Below are 16,240 nucleotides of genomic sequence, written 5' to 3'. Positions count from 1 at the left end.
TTTCTTTTAAAACGCTTGAAATTAGTTCCCGCTTTTACAGAGAAAGAAAATTGGCATGTGCCTATAGTTTATCCCTGCCGATTGTTGACCCAAAGTTCCTTTTACTTCGCACTGCGTGTGTCTCTCGCTTAGTAGTCCCCGAAAAAATACCACGTTGATACTAACATTGAGGTTACATACGTATGGGTAATAGTTTTTTGGGGGGCGCAGGGGTTATGCATATTATTCATCATCATCATTTCCTAAATGTTTGTCACCGTCTCCGGGACTTGGAATGCTGCAGATAGATTCATTTTCTATGCGATTAATAATTTTGATTATTGATGTTAGATGGTCGTTTAGTATTTAGCCATGTTTATGTGGAGGAGATTTGGGAAAACGAGCAAATCACAATCGGTCATTCGGGAGTCCAGTTCAGCCGAACAACGGTTAGCGCGGATGGTTGTGTTCCGCTTGTCAGATATATTCTATTGGCTGAAGCATTTGCCTCGTCAGCCATTGACTTTTTTGCTATTAACTCGCCTAACTCGCAAGCATTTTTTTTTTGTGTGTGCGTGTGTGTTTATTTTTTAACAGGCCCAACGGAAGAAAGTAAGAAACAAGCCCAATGGAATTGCTCTGGCAAAATACATTAACCAACAAAAAAAAATAATTCCAAGAAAACAGTAAACAAAGTTAAAGATCTATGCTTGCTTTGCTTTCAGAGCTCTAACAAGTGCAAATGCCATGATGGTATAACGTGTGAAAATGTCTTTCATCATGAACAGCAATGCTTGCGACAGAACAGCCTTAGTGATCTGAGTGCTCATGCCCTATAAAGCAAATGGTAAGTTAAGTGGATGATTCAAAATCACATGACCCTTAAACACGTGGGAAGAATGGGCTATTGGGGAAAAACTTTACCTTGTACCAGCCAAAGAAGCCCTCGGTCTTGAGAACCCTGCCTAAGACGTCAAAGGAACCAGTGTATGCTTGAATCTTTCCTTCCATCTCTTTTGGTGCCTTCCATTGCAATCTAACCTTGGCCATAATGTAAGGGTATGTGATAACAGTAGCAAGGGTTTTGCTCAATGCGCCAACGAAGAAGGCTAAGCCAGGTGTCAAGACCTTCTTATCTAAAGATTTAAGAACAAATTCCTTGAATTTCTCGAAACTAGCATAGGTAATGGCAGGATTGACGCAGAGAACCAATGATGGTTTCACGCCCTTCCAAAGTCCTTGTACACCTTCCTCTGCAATGATAGATCGAGTAGTCTCGACGACACTTTGACGTTCATTGGCAGGAAGTGTCTGTTGTCGAGTGGTGATCACCGAAACGGGAGTGGTGATCAAGGTTGTGATAGCGCCAGCAGCAGCGCCAAGCAACAATTCCATAGCAGTGGACAAAGTACCGGCATTGGGATTGTATTTCTTATTGTAATTGGTTCGGAGGAACGAGTAAGCGTAAAAATAGGTGAAGTTGGTTGATGCGGTACCGATCAATGAACTGGGCAATCCAGCGTACAATCCTGCAAATCCCTCCTGCTTGAGGATGTATTTAATCCCACTCAAAGCCGAATTGTATTCAGCCTCAGTGGATTCGACTCCTTCATGCTTTGTTTGCACCTGAATTCTAGTTTTAATACTGAAGGGAGACAGTAGCGTCAGCGATTTATCCGTATATGTTCTTGCGCTGTCTTGTTCCACATATTGGAACCCAAGTCGACCGTGCGTGAATCTCGCATTTCCAAGATGACACAATGACCATAAACAGCATAGAAAGAGATCTCAGCTTACATATCTAGTGGATAGACACATGCAAGAGCAAACATTGCCCCAGCAGAACCGGCCATGGCGTGCCCGACGGGAGGCAATGGCTCGTTGGCAGAAGACATTAAAGTGGTGACAAGGGAAAAGAGATTGCGAAAACAAAGGGTTCGGTACTTTTATTACTATTAAGTCCTATGATATCTCAAAACGGCTGACTCAAGCACAATGCTTTTTCGCCCTTTCACATGTGTTAAACTCCGCTCGGTTATATCATCGTTCCTTTGGATCAAACCGTCGTTCCATCCAAATAGCCACGAAGGTTCAGTGTCGATGACAGCGCATGAATAACATAGATAGCAGCGTGAGAGAGCTAATGAAGTGTCAGTTAAGGTTATATGGTCTTGCTCAAACGTTTGTCGTGCTTACCAAATTGATTGCCTCTGTGCTGACATTATCCAATGTATCGCAAGCCTGGTGAAATCAATGATTGGGATTGGGTAATAGAATATGTGCTTTCAGCATTGATCAAAAAACTTACCAATTGATAACATGGGTCGGCATCTACGTAGGCTATTCCTCCAAATTTTCTCTTTTGAGACGGTGTCTTAGGTCCCATTCCCGAGTACAGTCCACCTTCGAGATTGCTAAATTATTATCCTTGTCACCCTTCCCAAAAAAAAAAAACTGATCCACTTTTCCTTACCATATGCTACACCAGCTTTGACAGCAAATACATCGTGCTCCGTACCATCGGTAGTGGAAGTGTGCGCGTACTTGTAGCCTACTTGATCAAAGTACTTCTCAAAAATCTTGGCTATCTGCTGTGACCGGCCATTTACCACCTCGGATGTGGGGTTGGTGCGGAGAATCTGTTTTCGCAGTGTGAAAAATGTGAAAGTTTCTAAATCGTCCAAAAAGATAGACGACTTACGTATGGAATGTAGTTTTGGCTGCCCAAGATATCAAGATTGATATAAGCAGTCGTGGCGTTAACTTGTTCTTCAGTCATGTTGTGCAAATAGCGGGAGATACCAGCATCTCCAACTTCCTTTCCACTCCACCATGCAAAAACTAGTTGGTTGGTAGGCTGATAACTGAGCTTGGCAAGTGTCAAGGCAATAGCCAGTGAGGTGGCTGCTCCTGAGCCAGCATTGATACCAGGACTATTTTCAACCGAATCTTCATGCATGCCGAATTAGCTCCAAAACGTTTTGCCACTTTTGCATTTCTATACTATTTACCTAAATGAGATCCTACGATAATCTTGTTCTTATCGTCTCCCGATTTCCAGTTGCATAGAATATTGTATGTATATGTCGTGGTAATGAGCACGCTTGTTTGAATGTTGACAAGGTAGTCGCCCTGCATCACATCGAGTAAAATGGTATACATGTTGTTATCCATAACAAAAACAGGTAATGTGACATTGCTTTCGAAAAAGCTGTTATGCTGATCTTCAAAGTGCACCGGATTGGAAGACCTTGAAAGGACAAACAATACGGCAGCCGCATTTGCCTATTCAAGGTCAGCGTGTGTAAATGAGGATTTGTATAGTGATGTGAGTCCCAACCTACCTTGGCAAGACGCTTTGCAATGTCCACATTCTCCTCCATCTGATAGGAATATGGTGCTATGACTAGTTTTTTATGAACAGTTCTGGAGCATTCCTGTGCACTACACAAGTCATCGATCTCAATGAGTCTATTGTCGAACAAAAGAGTGGAAGGGGCTGTGGATTTCAGAGCTTTTAAAAATGAGACATAGTTTAGCCATGATAGGTACATCGACAGAACCATTTCAAAATAAAAAAACTCTTGCCGTACTAGCAAAATCTTGCTGGTCTACAAATACAGCAACATCACCAGTCAATATAATGAATTCGGTATTTTCCTTCTTCTCCCACATCGAGACAGGAAAGATCTGCGTGGATACATCACAGGCTCCAGAATCCTCCAATTGGTGAATAATGTATTCAGCTGATGCATTGTATCCGTTCCGTATGCTGCGTGAATTGTGGTGGTGTTTTGCTACTTCCACCAGCGCTTTGAGATGCTCCATGACATCATTGGTGTGTAGCGCTTTGATGACCATGTTCATGGACGGGTGTCCACCTGCAATGTATAGGTATTCAGTCATTACTCAATTGCATAGAAGAGCCATTAAATGGTTTGCATACCGAATTTTTGTTCGGCAAACACAAGTGCAGTGATAAATAATAATACAGCAAGGCCACAAATAAGTCCCCATTCCAAGGCTCGCCGCCATGTTCTTGGCAATGTAATGGAAGCTGTTTTTTGGTATTAGTTGAGTGTAAGTATCAAAGGTCATAGGTTGAATAAATACTACCGACATGAACTAGGTTGACTGGAAGGTAATAGTGGGGTTGATTCAGTTGTTGGCATGCTGGTTACAAGAATTCAGTTGACAACCCCGCCTTTGGTTCAAGCGGGCCGCTGACTCCTAAAAATTTGTTTTAAAGCTTGTGATGCTGTGATCGCATGAGAAGTCAGCTGCAAGCCCACTTCTCTCAATTTACCTCTTCTTTCCCTTCTTCAATTAATGTCAAAACGTAATGCAACGCTGATTCTAGTGGCAGGAATGCTAGTGTCTGGTACGTAATGGGCCGTCATGGCTATGTTCAAATGACCTACGGCACCCTTATCTATGTCTTCTAACCTTACTTTCACGTCCGTGCTTTTATGTGCAATAAAGGCGTGGCCAACACCATCCTCAATAAGCTACAAGATATGCAGTGTGTGGAGAATTGCTCTGATCCTGATCCTGAAAAGAGATTGTATTTTGAGCAGCCAGTTTGGCAAACGTAAGTTCCCGATGAGTAGGCTGTCTTTATCTCCCGTAACTCCCTAATCATATTTTGGCAATTTTCACACCTAGCTTAAACATGTTTATTGGTGAGACAGGTGTATGGATAGTGTACCTATTTCAACTATGGCAAAAGAAGCACTTGCGTCTTGAAGACGATGATGAAGAAGTAGTCCCCTCGGCTGTGAATCAACTGGATGCTGGCGTAGTGGTAGACGATGCTGATAGAATCCTGAAGGAAGCTCATCCAACAGAGGAATTGGCTGGATGGAAGAACTTTCTCTTCTGGATACCAACTATATGTGATTTGACTGCCACCACTGTAAGTTAGAAAGTTGAATGGAGGCTACAAGAGGGGGTTTTTTTTCACACCATTGCGGTTTCCGAACAGCTCATGAATGTCGGTCTTATCTACACGGCTGCTAGCGTTTATCAAATGCTTCGTGGAGCCGTGGTCATCTTCACTGGAGTTTTCAGTTATTTTTTCCTAAAGCGTCGCATGACAAGGTGGCAATGGATTTCTCTCTTCCTCGTAGTTTCTGGTGTGTCCATTGTTGGACTTTCAAGTGTTCTCTATCCTCAAGAACGTCCATCTGTGTTTGGTGATGATGAAACGGAAGTTCCCTTTGACTGGCAGTCCTTCCTTGGCGTTGCCTTCGTTCTTGGCGCTCAGATTCTGACTGCTACTCAATTTGTTGTAGAGGAGAAGATCATGTCCAGATACCATGTCAAACCACTCCGTGCTGTCGGCTTAGAAGGCTCGTTTGGTTTGGTGTCGGTGTTGGCTGGTATGCCTATCCTGTACGCTATATATGGCAATTCCAGACCGTTTTTCGATATGCCACGTGGATGGCATCAAATTACGGCAAATCCTGCTGTTTGGGGTACAGGTATTGCCATTGCCTTCTCCATTGCCTTCTTCAACTTTTTCGGTCTTAGCATTACCACCACCGTGTCTGCCACTGCTCGCAGCACCATCGATACCTGCAGGTAAGTGAAAGGAAAAACCGCAAAAATGGCGAAAACAATGGGCTCAACTAAACCGTTATGTGCTTAGAACGTTGTTCATTTGGATGGTGTCATTATATCTTGGTTGGGAGCGATTCTCATGGGTGCAAGTCATTGGTTTTGTCATCTTGGTTCTTGGTACCTTCATCTTCAACGACGTCATCAAGCCTCCGTTCTTCAACGGTGAGGAGGGGCCTGAAACGTCTCCACTGCTTAGAGAAGATGAAAATGAACAATAATGAATGAGTTCCATATGATTTGGATGGAAATTTTTTGAGGTTAAAAAGCGATGTGTTCATATCATAATGTTAGTGATGATTTGTTGATGGTGCCTTTGCTTGTTTGGGTTTATTTCTTTTCTCTTACGTATTGGTTCATTCGTTGTTACTCTCCTGTTTTCGTTTCTTTTGTCTTTTGCGCTTTTTCTTTGTGTAAGTTAATTTTCACACATTTCGATCTTCAATACAAAATCATTGGATGCTGCTTCTCCATGATCGCTATTACAAACATTGAAGGTACATATGTCTAAAAGCGGCAGTTTTCAGCAGGTTTAGCAAAACATTGTGAAACTCAGTATTTGTTGAGGAACCGCAATCAGGAAGTAAGCTTACTATTGTGGGATGGTCGATTTCCAATGTTGCGTGTTGATGTAAGCATAGGAGATACCCAGGCCAATTGGTTTCAATGACGCCTACTTGATTGTGTGAGGGAGAGTGGTATCACGTGATTCCATCTGGAAACCAGCGACAAAGGTACGGTATCTTTGAGTTACCTCGGAGCCTCAGGTCGTTCTATGAGATTCTTACCTTAACAGTCGGACATATAATGTAACTAGGAACGAAATAAATGTTAAAGCCAGCACGACCGTGGCTTGTTTGCACGTTGCAACGGTGAGCCAACCACAGCGCCTAACAAAGATATTACCGAAAGCAGTGATTATTCCTGGTACTGTGAGTACTTCATTTTACCACTTGATCCTATGATGGGATGATAGGCGCTATCTTGATCCTTACTGCAAAATACCATTCTGAGCAGCGAGTCAGAAAATGGAGGCCAAAGATTACATAATGTCATGGTACCGATGAAGCGCACACTTCAAATGGCGCATAGCCAGAGATCGATGGACCCATTGTGAAGCGCCGCTCTGTTCTGCGATGTACAGACAGGCGTGCCATGGGTCTGCCGACCTTCCATGTTCGGCATGGATAACCTAAAATTGAGGCTTGCTGTTGCCTTTAGTTGCTGCAGGAACCGTTTTGCATTTCATTGGTGGGGCCAGCTTCTCCAATTCTAATCTCCGGTATAGATGACTTTAAAAGGAAGCAATAAGCGTGCTCCAATTAGATTTGTAGCCCAAGCATATATTAGCGTTATGAATTATATCGCACCATACACCACGGAAAGCGGAGTGGATTGAACTAAATCATACTTGGGCAAAATGGTAAGGAATAGATCCCATCTGATTTGAGATGATTGGTTAAATTTGTGTAGAGTTTTAAGAATAGCGTGCATAGTTCCACAATCTTACTTGGGGTTCCCACTATGGATTGTGTGTAATGCTAGTGAGCTGATTTTTTAAGTAGCAACAAAGAGAGGGATGGGGAAAACAGCAAAAGGTGGAGAGTGAGGGTTATTGACTGAGTAAATAGGAGGTGTTATTAAGTCTGATTGCAATGTATTGTTAGCATCGAACTAAGTTTTGACTAGTTACTGTAACGGTAGATCCATTTCTTTGCAGATCCAATATTTCCACTCTATCTCCTCCCCCCCCCCACTTCCACCAAAAAAAATAAAATAATAAAAATTGTAACTCAACCTCAACCAAGCGACCGGACGAGTCTACATTCCTTTGACTAACATAGTTAGATACAGAGAAGAACACTTCCACTGTAAAGAGGACCAGAAAGGCGTGCTGCTATAGCATGAGCAGGGAGAAGTGTTAGGACCCATTGGGTAAAGGCGCGGTATAAGGTAGGACCAAATTTTTTTTTTTTTTTTTTGGAGACAGGTTCGGTCAGCTTATCTTTTCACACCAACCACAATCCCCTATCCGACTTCCTCTCAGCGTTTTTTTCATTCTCTACAAACCTCCTTCCCAAACCTACAAACCCCTTCCTTCTTTCTTTCCCCTCTTTCTATCCTTTACGCACTTTCCTTCTCTCTTCGCTACCAACCAGCTTTTCTTATAACTGCTGGTTCAGCTACTTCCCTTACTGTACATTTCTCTCCCGCTCCTCTCCACCTTGCCACATTGTCTACTGAACTAGAGGCTTTCATTCCTCTTTTGCTGCTGTAGAGTCGTTCGTCCCTTTGCTCCCTCCTATCACAACCCAACTTAAACCCTGTACAACAAAACATGTTCAACGTCAACGAAAAAATCAATGGTCTCAGGGGAAATAGGCGGTACATGATGTTCAGCCTTGCCCTGGTGATGGTCACTGGTATATCGCTGCTGAGCTATACGCACAGTAGTAGTTTACTCATGTGCAGCAGCCCTGGAAGCATACGATACATGTCCAGCGAAGCGGCTGCCATGACTTCTGCTGATAGTGCGCAATATACTTTTACAAACCTTAATGGCCTCAAAGCCGATCCACAATCACATGTTTTGATCTTGACTCCACTGAAGAATGCTGCAGCATATCTACCCAGATATTTTGAGTTGGTGAACCGATTGACCTATCCCAAAGAATTGATCTCGCTCTCTTTCTTGGTGTCCGATACCGACGACAACACCGTGGATATGTTGAAAAACTTTGCTCACCAAGGCCACAACTTCCACCATATCAATATCCTTGAACGAGATTTCAACTATGAATTACCAGAAGACAAACGCCACACCTTTGAATTGCAACCGATGCGACGTGCTATGATGGCTAGATCTCGCAACTATTTACTGACTGCCTCCCTCCGCTCAGAACATGCCTGGGTTGTTTGGTTGGATGTCGATGTTGTCGAATACCCAGAAACGATTCTGGAAGATTTGATGAGCGTGGATGTCGATGTGGTTGTTCCCAACTGTCTCTTGAATACCGATGATGATAGTTTCTGGGGATATGACAAGAATAACTGGCAAGAAACTGAAGAAAGTTTGGCTATTCAAAAGGACTTAGATGACGACTATGTACTTTTAGAAGGTTACTATGAATTCCCCACCTCTCGAAAGCTGGTACGTAAAACAAAAAGTCCCAAACCTGATGGAATGCTTCTCATAGATTAACGTTTCTCTTTATATCAGATGGTAGATATGCCAACCCATTGGCCAAAACTGCACAAGGTCGAGCTGGATGGTGTGGGTGCCACATTCACCATGGTTAAAGCTGAAGTTCACCGTGAAGGTGCAAATTTCCCGGCATATCCTTTCCAACATGAGGTCGAAACCGAAGGTTTTGCAAAGATGGCAAAGGCTATGGGCTTTGGCGTGTACGGCTTGCCTTCCTATATTATCAAACATATATATAATAATTGTACGTATTGGTCGTTGTGTATGAGCCTTCCGCAGTAAACTCATCCCTAACCTTTTTTTTTTTATTTTTTGCAGAAACAGAATGGCAGCTTTCTTTACTTTATTTTTGTTTTCTTTGCTTCGCTTTCGGTCCCTACAGTAAATAGAAAGGGCATTTACATACCAAGTAACCACCACCCACACAAATACCATCTATTCTCCATCCATTGTCTCTTCTAAATGTTGCATTCGTGTATCTTTTACCATTTTTAATCGCTAGTCCTCCAAAATACGATCGACTTAGTCAGAAAAAAAAAACAAAAAGAAAAGTAAAAAAAAAAAAAGTTAAGCTTATTACCCCAATCAACCGTAGCGTGCTCGAGTTGTGTCGTTGCTTAAGGACTTTTTGTCCCCTTCATACATGTTGCCGTTACAAGCAAATGAAATGAAATATCTACTTGTTATTTAGCACAGTATCGTGACTTTTCGGGGGAATCGGAATAGAAAGGAAATTGCGAACCAACCCCACATTCTATATGTTCGCCACAATACATTACGAGGATCGTGTTTATGTATTAATACTGTTTTATCCTGACTAACGCGCATCCATCTATTATTATTTTTATGTGTGGTTGTTTGCTTATGTTAATGTAAGGCTCTACATGGACAAAAGATCTCATCTAACCATTTTGGGAGGGCCAGAAAATGGGTTGCTGTGCGGATCATTGGAGTTCAACAGTTGAGTTTGTCGAACGAGCTGCTCCAAGATCATACTCTGCTCAGTTTCCGATGTTTGCGAGAAAACAATTGCTGAGAATGGGGTGGCTGCAAATAAGAGCCAGTTAAGAACGGTTTGTTTAACGCCATAATGTCGTATAGAGCTGCTTACATTGCACACTACCATGGTTGTCCGAGCGAACCTTGCATATCCTCCTCTGAATAGAAGGAATCAGTTCAGTTATCGAGTCAATCATGACTTTGCGCTGCTGTTGGCCAAGGCTTGACATGTCTTCTTTTTGCAGTCTTTCATGAATGTCCATGGCTGATGCATAATCGTAGCGATTTAAATAAAATGCGAACAGAAAATTCAGATTTGAAGGTGAAGGGTTCGTTGAAGAGCAGTACGTAACGACCTCCCTCTCTAGTTGACCGTTCAAAGGTGTAGAAAATAATTGTACTTGCTTGACTTTCGTGTTTCCAACTGATGAATAGAATCAAATGCCCACACGTATGATCAGTTACAGTCAATCCTATTGACTGCCGCACATTTAAATAGCTTACCTTCAAACCAATCGTATAAAAGCTTGCATAGCACTTCGCTGCGTCTATTTGTTTGATCCAAAGTCTTACAAATTGTATTCTGTAGTAAGAAAAGAGATGATCAATGATAAGTTCACAGATAAATTATCTCTGTATTTCACCTTACCAGTTCTAGGATCACATCTTTTGGTTTCAATTTCAACAGATACGCAGTTAGTACTTCCTCATCAGTAATATCTTGTATTGGAATATGGTTTGTTTCAATTAGTTTCAATGCGGCTGATAAGGAGACTTGCATTTTGACGACTTTGATATAAAGAGTTGGGAATAGAATAATGTACGCAGAGCTGTTCATGGCATTCAGTTTCTACGGGTGGGAATAACAGTGCCATTCAGTCGTATAGCAACGGAGCAACGTATCTTATATAGTTCTACTCACGTCTATTTGAAAATTGTCTATTGCCCAGTAATCCATAATCATTTGAGATGTAGTCGTGTTCAAATGGATATTCTTTGCGAAGGCTTCAAATTCATTTTTCCCACATGCGTCCAGTATAATGTACAGTAGTATATGTGAACAACAAGGCAATGGACCTGAAGTACTTGAGTAGCCGTCGATAGTATCGCAATATCTTTCATAAACATGCTCCGATACGGGGTACTGCTCTACAATGACCAGTTAGTCCATCGATATCTAAAGGGTTTCGCTGTATCAACGTTGCTAGTAATATAGATCATACCATGGTATCCGTTTTGCTCCAACAACAAATCTATTATTAGTGGCGAACCCATCTGAATGCGTCGTTCAGTATAAGAGCGTGACGCCTTTTCGTATCTTTTGGAAAGCTCTCGTCGAAGTTTGCTTGCAAGTCCTGAAAAGTCGTAATCGCCCTCCTAAATCAAATTTGATGTTATGGCGTACTCAAGCATGCATGTACTAGCATCAAAGAGTACTTACTGAGATGCCTTCATATCCTGATTTTGATGGTTGAGCGACGGTAGTATAGAGAGTATGCAATTCTGTCGCCGCCAATATGACTACTTTACCAAAGGCATCCGCTACGGCTCCATTGAGGAACACCGGGACATTGGTAACTGTCTGTTGACGGCAGCTGGTGACACCGTCATAATTCCTAGATATGTTCCACTGTTTAAAGCTAATTACTTCCATTTCATGCTTCCTCCTGAGCGACGATATAGAAGACAGCTTGAGTTTCTTGTCTACTGCTTTGCTCAATACTTCGTGAGTATCTCTTATGTCGTTGGTTCGTATTTGAAAATGGTAGTAGGAACTCACTTGTTTCATATATGCAGAAGGATCCAACGTAGCTAGATTCACAGTCCTGCATATTCTCAGATCCATTCGTTGTATCGCTACATTCTTCCTTCCATACTTCCATGCTTTTAAAAGTTGGAAGCTTCAGCTTCAGCATAGTTACGGCTGGGTTGTGAATTTCACTCCTATATGATTCATTCAATTAGACTGGTCATTAAATTGGCTGTAACACACTTACACGAACCGTAATGCTTACCTGGTGATCTCGGAGCCGTTGCGAAAACCTTGCCCGGCAACCAATATGACTTCTGACTTTTCTTCAGCAGACTTAAGCATCAAGCTGACGACAGCCACTTTGGTGCAAATTACACATTAATGAGACATATCAAGTGATCCGAATGAAAACATAATGATCAAATACTCACTGTTTTTCCACAATGTCGTAATCACTTTAGTCCCATGCGTTCCGCAGTCTTGTTCATCGCTGTTGGCTTGCGGCTCATAAGTGATGACTTCTATCTCACCATTATTTCCGCCAATAAGAATAAATACAGATGCATCCGAGCTAACAGGAGACGTGACATGCACAGCAATGGACCCCACTGAAGAAGTTTTGCATTGTGCCATGATACATGGAATTTTGGAGATGGTTTGAAATGTACCAAGACATAGTCTTATCAGAAACACGGCGCCGGAATCCGTTCCCAGAGCGAGTAAATGAAAGGATTTAGTTTCTGAATTCTGTAATGATGGATGGTCGTCCTGGGAAGGTGGGTTACTAAGATGACAATATAGGCATTCAGGCAGAAGTGTCTTTATGAGTACCTGGAGCTGTATTTTCAAGGACATTGACATACTGGTGACAGAATTCTTTGAGTTGAATGACGAGTATATTATATGGCACCTCAAGGTGCGTGGATTGAATATGAACAGCTTGGGTAGCTGAGTGTGCGTATCACGAGCAAGTAGGACGATGCATAATGTGCTTCCCATAGTTCCATGCGTTGCCAGTTCGATAACAAGCTGCAAATAAGATGTCTTTAGCTCTGAGATATCTCAAAGCAGGGCAAAAAAAAGCATGCTCATACCCGGTGCCTGTCTGGCGTGGGCAAATCGTGTATGGTCAACAACGCGTACACGGGTTGTAGGAGAAGAATATCCCGAACCTCGAGGGTAGTTGAATTGTATCGGTATATCAACGACAATGGCGACCATTCTTTGCAGGTCGTTTGAATTTCATTTGAGGGTATCAGTGATCCGCCAAGGATCTTATCAGAGCGGCCCTTCTGAGGTAATGGTGGCAGGACACTTGATCGTGACAGCAATTGAACCATGGGTGAAGCAATGACATTTTAGACTCAGTCAAATGCTATGCCTCTGGTTTGTGTGGCCCGACCACCCTACTTTTGTAAAATTTGAATGGCCGACTTCATAATTGCTGTGGCAGAGCTACTTTTTCAAACCACTGGCAGGTATTCGCTATAGGTATCCATCGAAAAGCAGTGTATGAATTTCTGTGGTATTCGTTGAAATGGCTGATACCATGGGTAGTATGATCAATTAGATGTCACGCCATAACCATAACAAAATAACACAAACGTATGTGTTAGTCTCTACTAATGTAATTGCCACTATACGACACTTGGAATAGTTCTATTACATAAAATGATGGAAGGAGTAGCTCAGTTAGATTTGGGATAGGCATACTTCCGATAGCCGGTGACTCTTTTGCATAAAGCTTCTAATGTTAATTCATCTGCCGCCACAATAGGTAGCTTTTTTTTCTGCCCACCACAATTACTGCAGAGCATGTCAGGCAGATTTTTATCGAAATGCGTCAAGCAGCTAGGTGGAGTCAAACATTTCACGTCAGTCCACGCTCGTGTACCTCGCAAGGTTAACGCTGTAGCGAGTGTTTCTCGTGTACCTCTATACATACAATCAAGAACCCTAACAAGTACCATGCCGCTGTGGTCTCAAGGAATGGGTCGGTAGCCAGCATTCATCACTGTCTCGTTTCGGGGCCATAAAAAGCCTTATTAAACAGTACTCTCTCTGCTTCTATAGTTGATTCAGATATAACGCATGCCTTGGATGAAGAATTGTCGTACCAAAAGCCAGAAGATCCTACGGAAGACCTGAAGCCTTTGCAAGAGTTCTTGTCGAAGAGCAAGTTTGAGGTACAGGAGTTTGTAGCAGGAACGTGAGAGAACTTGCTGCGAGATGTACTAATTCATAATTTATATCCAGCTAAAAGACAAGGAAGGATCGGACGAAATCACACTTTCCAAAAAAGATGGTGATGAGGAGTAAGTGACTAGTCGATCGTGGCACTGGTTTTCTGTCTATCCTACTTACCTGACGGCGTATAGGATAACGGTCATATTTTCACTTTCCTCAATGTTAACTGAAGAGACGAGCTTGGACGATATCATTATCAGTGGTAATGGAAACCAGCAGGTCGGTTGAGTTGGTTAATATGGCCATACTATGTTTACGACGATAGAGCTAATTTTCCTTTATTGCGTAGATGGAGGAGTTAGATATGGATGAAAGTGAACTGATGTCTACCGCTGTTCGAATCGCTGTAACGAAGGTGAGAGGATAATTAGGTTGGCAAAGGGATGTAAGGCATTCGGTTAACTAATCGGCTTTACCACACCCATTTTATACAGAAGGACAAAGGAACACTGGCGTTTGACGTGGTAGCCAAAGAAGACTCTATAGCCATTATCAATGTGGATTATCATGAGAATCGGTCGTATGTTCTACCAGAATCAGCTTATCAGTATCGAAGAGGCCGCCGAAGCTATTTGAGCCCCAACTACCTTGCTCTAGACGTTGTTAGTACCTCATATCACCCATCTCACATCATTTGTAGCAACCCGCGCTCATATAATTGTTTCTAGGGTATTCAAGATTCGTTTCAGAACTATCTAGCGGAGAAAGTGCTGGATACCGAGCTATTACAATTTATATGCGATTATACCCAGCTCAAGCGTCGACGCGAGTACAATCTGTGGCTGAAAAATGTTGGTAATTTCACCGATAAGTAATTCGTAGCTATTAAATTTGATGAGCACTTGGTAGTGAACAAGTTGCTTCTACTATCTCAGCGCAACTCGTTTGAACCATTACCCTCCCATTTACTCTGGCAGACATAATAAACTTTTCATCTTGAAAGGACTCAGTCCTCTTCTATTAAAACACTTTTGGAATTGTTATCTATACAAGTCAAGAAAAGGAAAAAAAAATAAAGTGGAGAGTATTCGAAGGTGCTCATTCTATGGTGCAGGTAGATGCAAATGGAATGTTGAAGGGTGGAATATACAGTACTTGGTATGGGGAGAAAATAAATGCAAAAATTCTATGCGGTTGGTTGTTAAGGGTACTTAGATATCGCGAACAATGGATTCGGGGTGAGCGCCTTCGTAGATAACTCGGTAGACGGTGTTGAAGAGAGGGAATTCGTCGACCATCTTGCGAGCAGTCAAGAACTCGTGAACTTCAGCGGCGGTAAGGGTTCCTTGCAACTTTTGACCGTTAAGCATTTCCTGTTCAAGGACATCGATAGGCTTTCCAGAAGTGACAAAGGCTTCAGCGACCTTACGGTTACGACCACCGGAGCAAGTAGTGATAAGATCAGCAACACCGCAAGACTCGAAGAAGGTCTCAGATTCCACACCGCCGAAGAAAGTCTTGCCAAACTTGCGCATTTCCATTAATCCTCGGCGAATGATAGCAGCCTTAGTGTTGCTACCGTACTTGAGACCATCTGAGAGACCAGCTCCAACAGCAACAACGTTCTTGAGAGCACCGCAAAGCTCGACACCAACATAATCGCGAACGACATTGACACGGAAATAAGGGGTATGGAACAACTTGAAGAAGGTTTCGCCATCCTCGACTGACCGGCAGCCAATGGTAGTTTCGCAGAACTTCTCTTGAGCGACTTCATCAGCAATGTTAGCACCAGAGAGAGCAGCACAGTTGATATCCAAGATACGGCCAATCTCCTCGGAGAACAGAGTGATACCTTCGGGCAGGATATCAAGACCCTTGATAAGTGAGATAGCTCTGGCGTCGTGAGCAACATGGCCCTTCATCTTCTCGCAGACACCACGGACGAATTGATGTGGAAGGACAAAGACAAGAACATTAGCTCCCTTGCTGGCCTCAACGACATCGGGCACAGCAACAATGTTGTGAGGGAGCTTAATACCCTTGAGATACTTGACATTCTCATGTTCACGGTTGATGACTTCAGTGAGCTTTTCACCATTGTAATCTTCCTCGAAGACCCATTGGCGAACCTCTTGTTCAAAGAGGTCAGGGAAGTTCTGAACGTTTTGTGCGACAATTTTACCAACGGCGGAACCCCTAGAGATTTCAATAACGTGTAAGTCAATGCGACTTTCAAAAAATGGTTATCAGTACCCAGTGTACATACCAGTTTCCGGAGCCGATAACGCAAACTCTTTGTTTAGTTGAAGACATGTTTAAGTAGTGTGATTTGGAGAATATATAAAGATTGATGAAGATGTGGAAGAGACAGAAGCAAGCGCCGTATTTATAGGCATCCAAACGCTGATGGTCCCTGGCACCAATCAAACAATTGGAGCGACATCAATTCACCGCCCCGCCCGATGACAGTCACGATTGACATTTTTTTTTTTTTT

At 42.6% G+C, this 16,240-nt stretch overlaps 7 protein-coding genes across 7 annotated transcripts; 3 read left to right on the top strand and 4 right to left on the bottom strand.

Moving 5' to 3' along the window:
• Window positions 1–659: 659 nt before the first annotated feature.
• K450DRAFT_217100 (uncharacterized protein) lies at window positions 660–1,905 on the bottom strand. Its single transcript, XM_051584989.1, has 3 exons — window positions 1,777–1,905; window positions 904–1,624; window positions 660–812 (listed from the first exon to the last, which is right to left on the bottom strand). The coding sequence occupies exons 1-3, from the start codon at window positions 1,872–1,874 to the stop codon at window positions 684–686; spliced, it is 948 nt and encodes a 315-aa protein (XP_051449610.1). The 5' UTR covers window positions 1,875–1,905; the 3' UTR covers window positions 660–683.
• Window position 1,906: 1 nt separating this feature from the next.
• K450DRAFT_217095 (uncharacterized protein) lies at window positions 1,907–4,185 on the bottom strand. Its single transcript, XM_051584988.1, has 10 exons — window positions 4,100–4,185; window positions 3,926–4,036; window positions 3,573–3,860; window positions 3,324–3,493; window positions 2,991–3,264; window positions 2,681–2,928; window positions 2,453–2,618; window positions 2,288–2,382; window positions 2,176–2,220; window positions 1,907–2,119 (listed from the first exon to the last, which is right to left on the bottom strand). Exons 1-10 carry the CDS (start codon window positions 4,149–4,151, stop codon window positions 2,036–2,038), a joined length of 1,533 nt encoding a protein of 510 aa, XP_051449609.1. The 5' UTR covers window positions 4,152–4,185; the 3' UTR covers window positions 1,907–2,035.
• An 83-nt stretch (window positions 4,186–4,268) lies between these two features.
• On the top strand, window positions 4,269–6,102 carry K450DRAFT_217090 (uncharacterized protein). The gene is made up of 5 exons (XM_051584987.1): window positions 4,269–4,360; window positions 4,462–4,570; window positions 4,645–4,894; window positions 4,964–5,562; window positions 5,630–6,102. Exons 1-5 carry the CDS (start codon window positions 4,309–4,311, stop codon window positions 5,817–5,819), a joined length of 1,200 nt encoding a protein of 399 aa, XP_051449608.1. The 5' UTR covers window positions 4,269–4,308; the 3' UTR covers window positions 5,820–6,102.
• A 1,561-nt stretch (window positions 6,103–7,663) lies between these two features.
• On the top strand, window positions 7,664–9,388 carry K450DRAFT_217087 (uncharacterized protein). The gene is made up of 3 exons (XM_051584986.1): window positions 7,664–8,749; window positions 8,819–9,047; window positions 9,122–9,388. Coding segments are annotated over exons 1-3 (1,044 nt in total). The 5' UTR covers window positions 7,664–7,936; the 3' UTR covers window positions 9,124–9,388.
• Window positions 9,389–9,580: 192 nt separating this feature from the next.
• Window positions 9,581–12,908, bottom strand: K450DRAFT_217080 (uncharacterized protein). Its single transcript, XM_051584985.1, has 12 exons — window positions 12,650–12,908; window positions 12,387–12,584; window positions 11,987–12,323; window positions 11,818–11,914; window positions 11,579–11,746; window positions 11,244–11,517; window positions 11,026–11,179; window positions 10,725–10,951; window positions 10,452–10,652; window positions 10,307–10,385; window positions 9,915–10,226; window positions 9,581–9,850 (listed from the first exon to the last, which is right to left on the bottom strand). The coding sequence occupies exons 1-12, from the start codon at window positions 12,893–12,895 to the stop codon at window positions 9,702–9,704; spliced, it is 2,442 nt and encodes an 813-aa protein (XP_051449606.1). The 5' UTR covers window positions 12,896–12,908; the 3' UTR covers window positions 9,581–9,701.
• A 288-nt stretch (window positions 12,909–13,196) lies between these two features.
• On the top strand, window positions 13,197–14,839 carry K450DRAFT_217069 (uncharacterized protein). Its single transcript, XM_051584984.1, has 8 exons — window positions 13,197–13,548; window positions 13,629–13,741; window positions 13,812–13,870; window positions 13,934–14,021; window positions 14,092–14,157; window positions 14,237–14,404; window positions 14,471–14,593; window positions 14,678–14,839. Exons 1-8 carry the CDS (start codon window positions 13,371–13,373, stop codon window positions 14,723–14,725), a joined length of 843 nt encoding a protein of 280 aa, XP_051449605.1. The 5' UTR covers window positions 13,197–13,370; the 3' UTR covers window positions 14,726–14,839.
• Window positions 14,840–14,953: 114 nt separating this feature from the next.
• Window positions 14,954–16,058, bottom strand: K450DRAFT_168227 (uncharacterized protein; the record flags this gene model as incomplete). Its single annotated transcript, XM_051584071.1, has 2 exons — window positions 14,954–15,941; window positions 16,012–16,058. The coding sequence occupies 2 exons, from the start codon at window positions 16,056–16,058 to the stop codon at window positions 14,954–14,956; spliced, it is 1,035 nt and encodes a 344-aa protein (XP_051449604.1).
• Window positions 16,059–16,240: the final 182 nt, after the last annotated feature.

Source organism: Umbelopsis ramanniana, assembly GCF_025399195.1.
Source record: "Umbelopsis ramanniana AG unplaced genomic scaffold K450scaffold_1, whole genome shotgun sequence".
NCBI classification, from domain to species: Eukaryota; Fungi; Mucoromycota; class Umbelopsidomycetes; order Umbelopsidales; family Umbelopsidaceae; genus Umbelopsis; species Umbelopsis ramanniana.
Note: the sequence above shows the minus strand (reverse complement) of the source record. Positions and strands in the feature narration are given on the sequence as shown.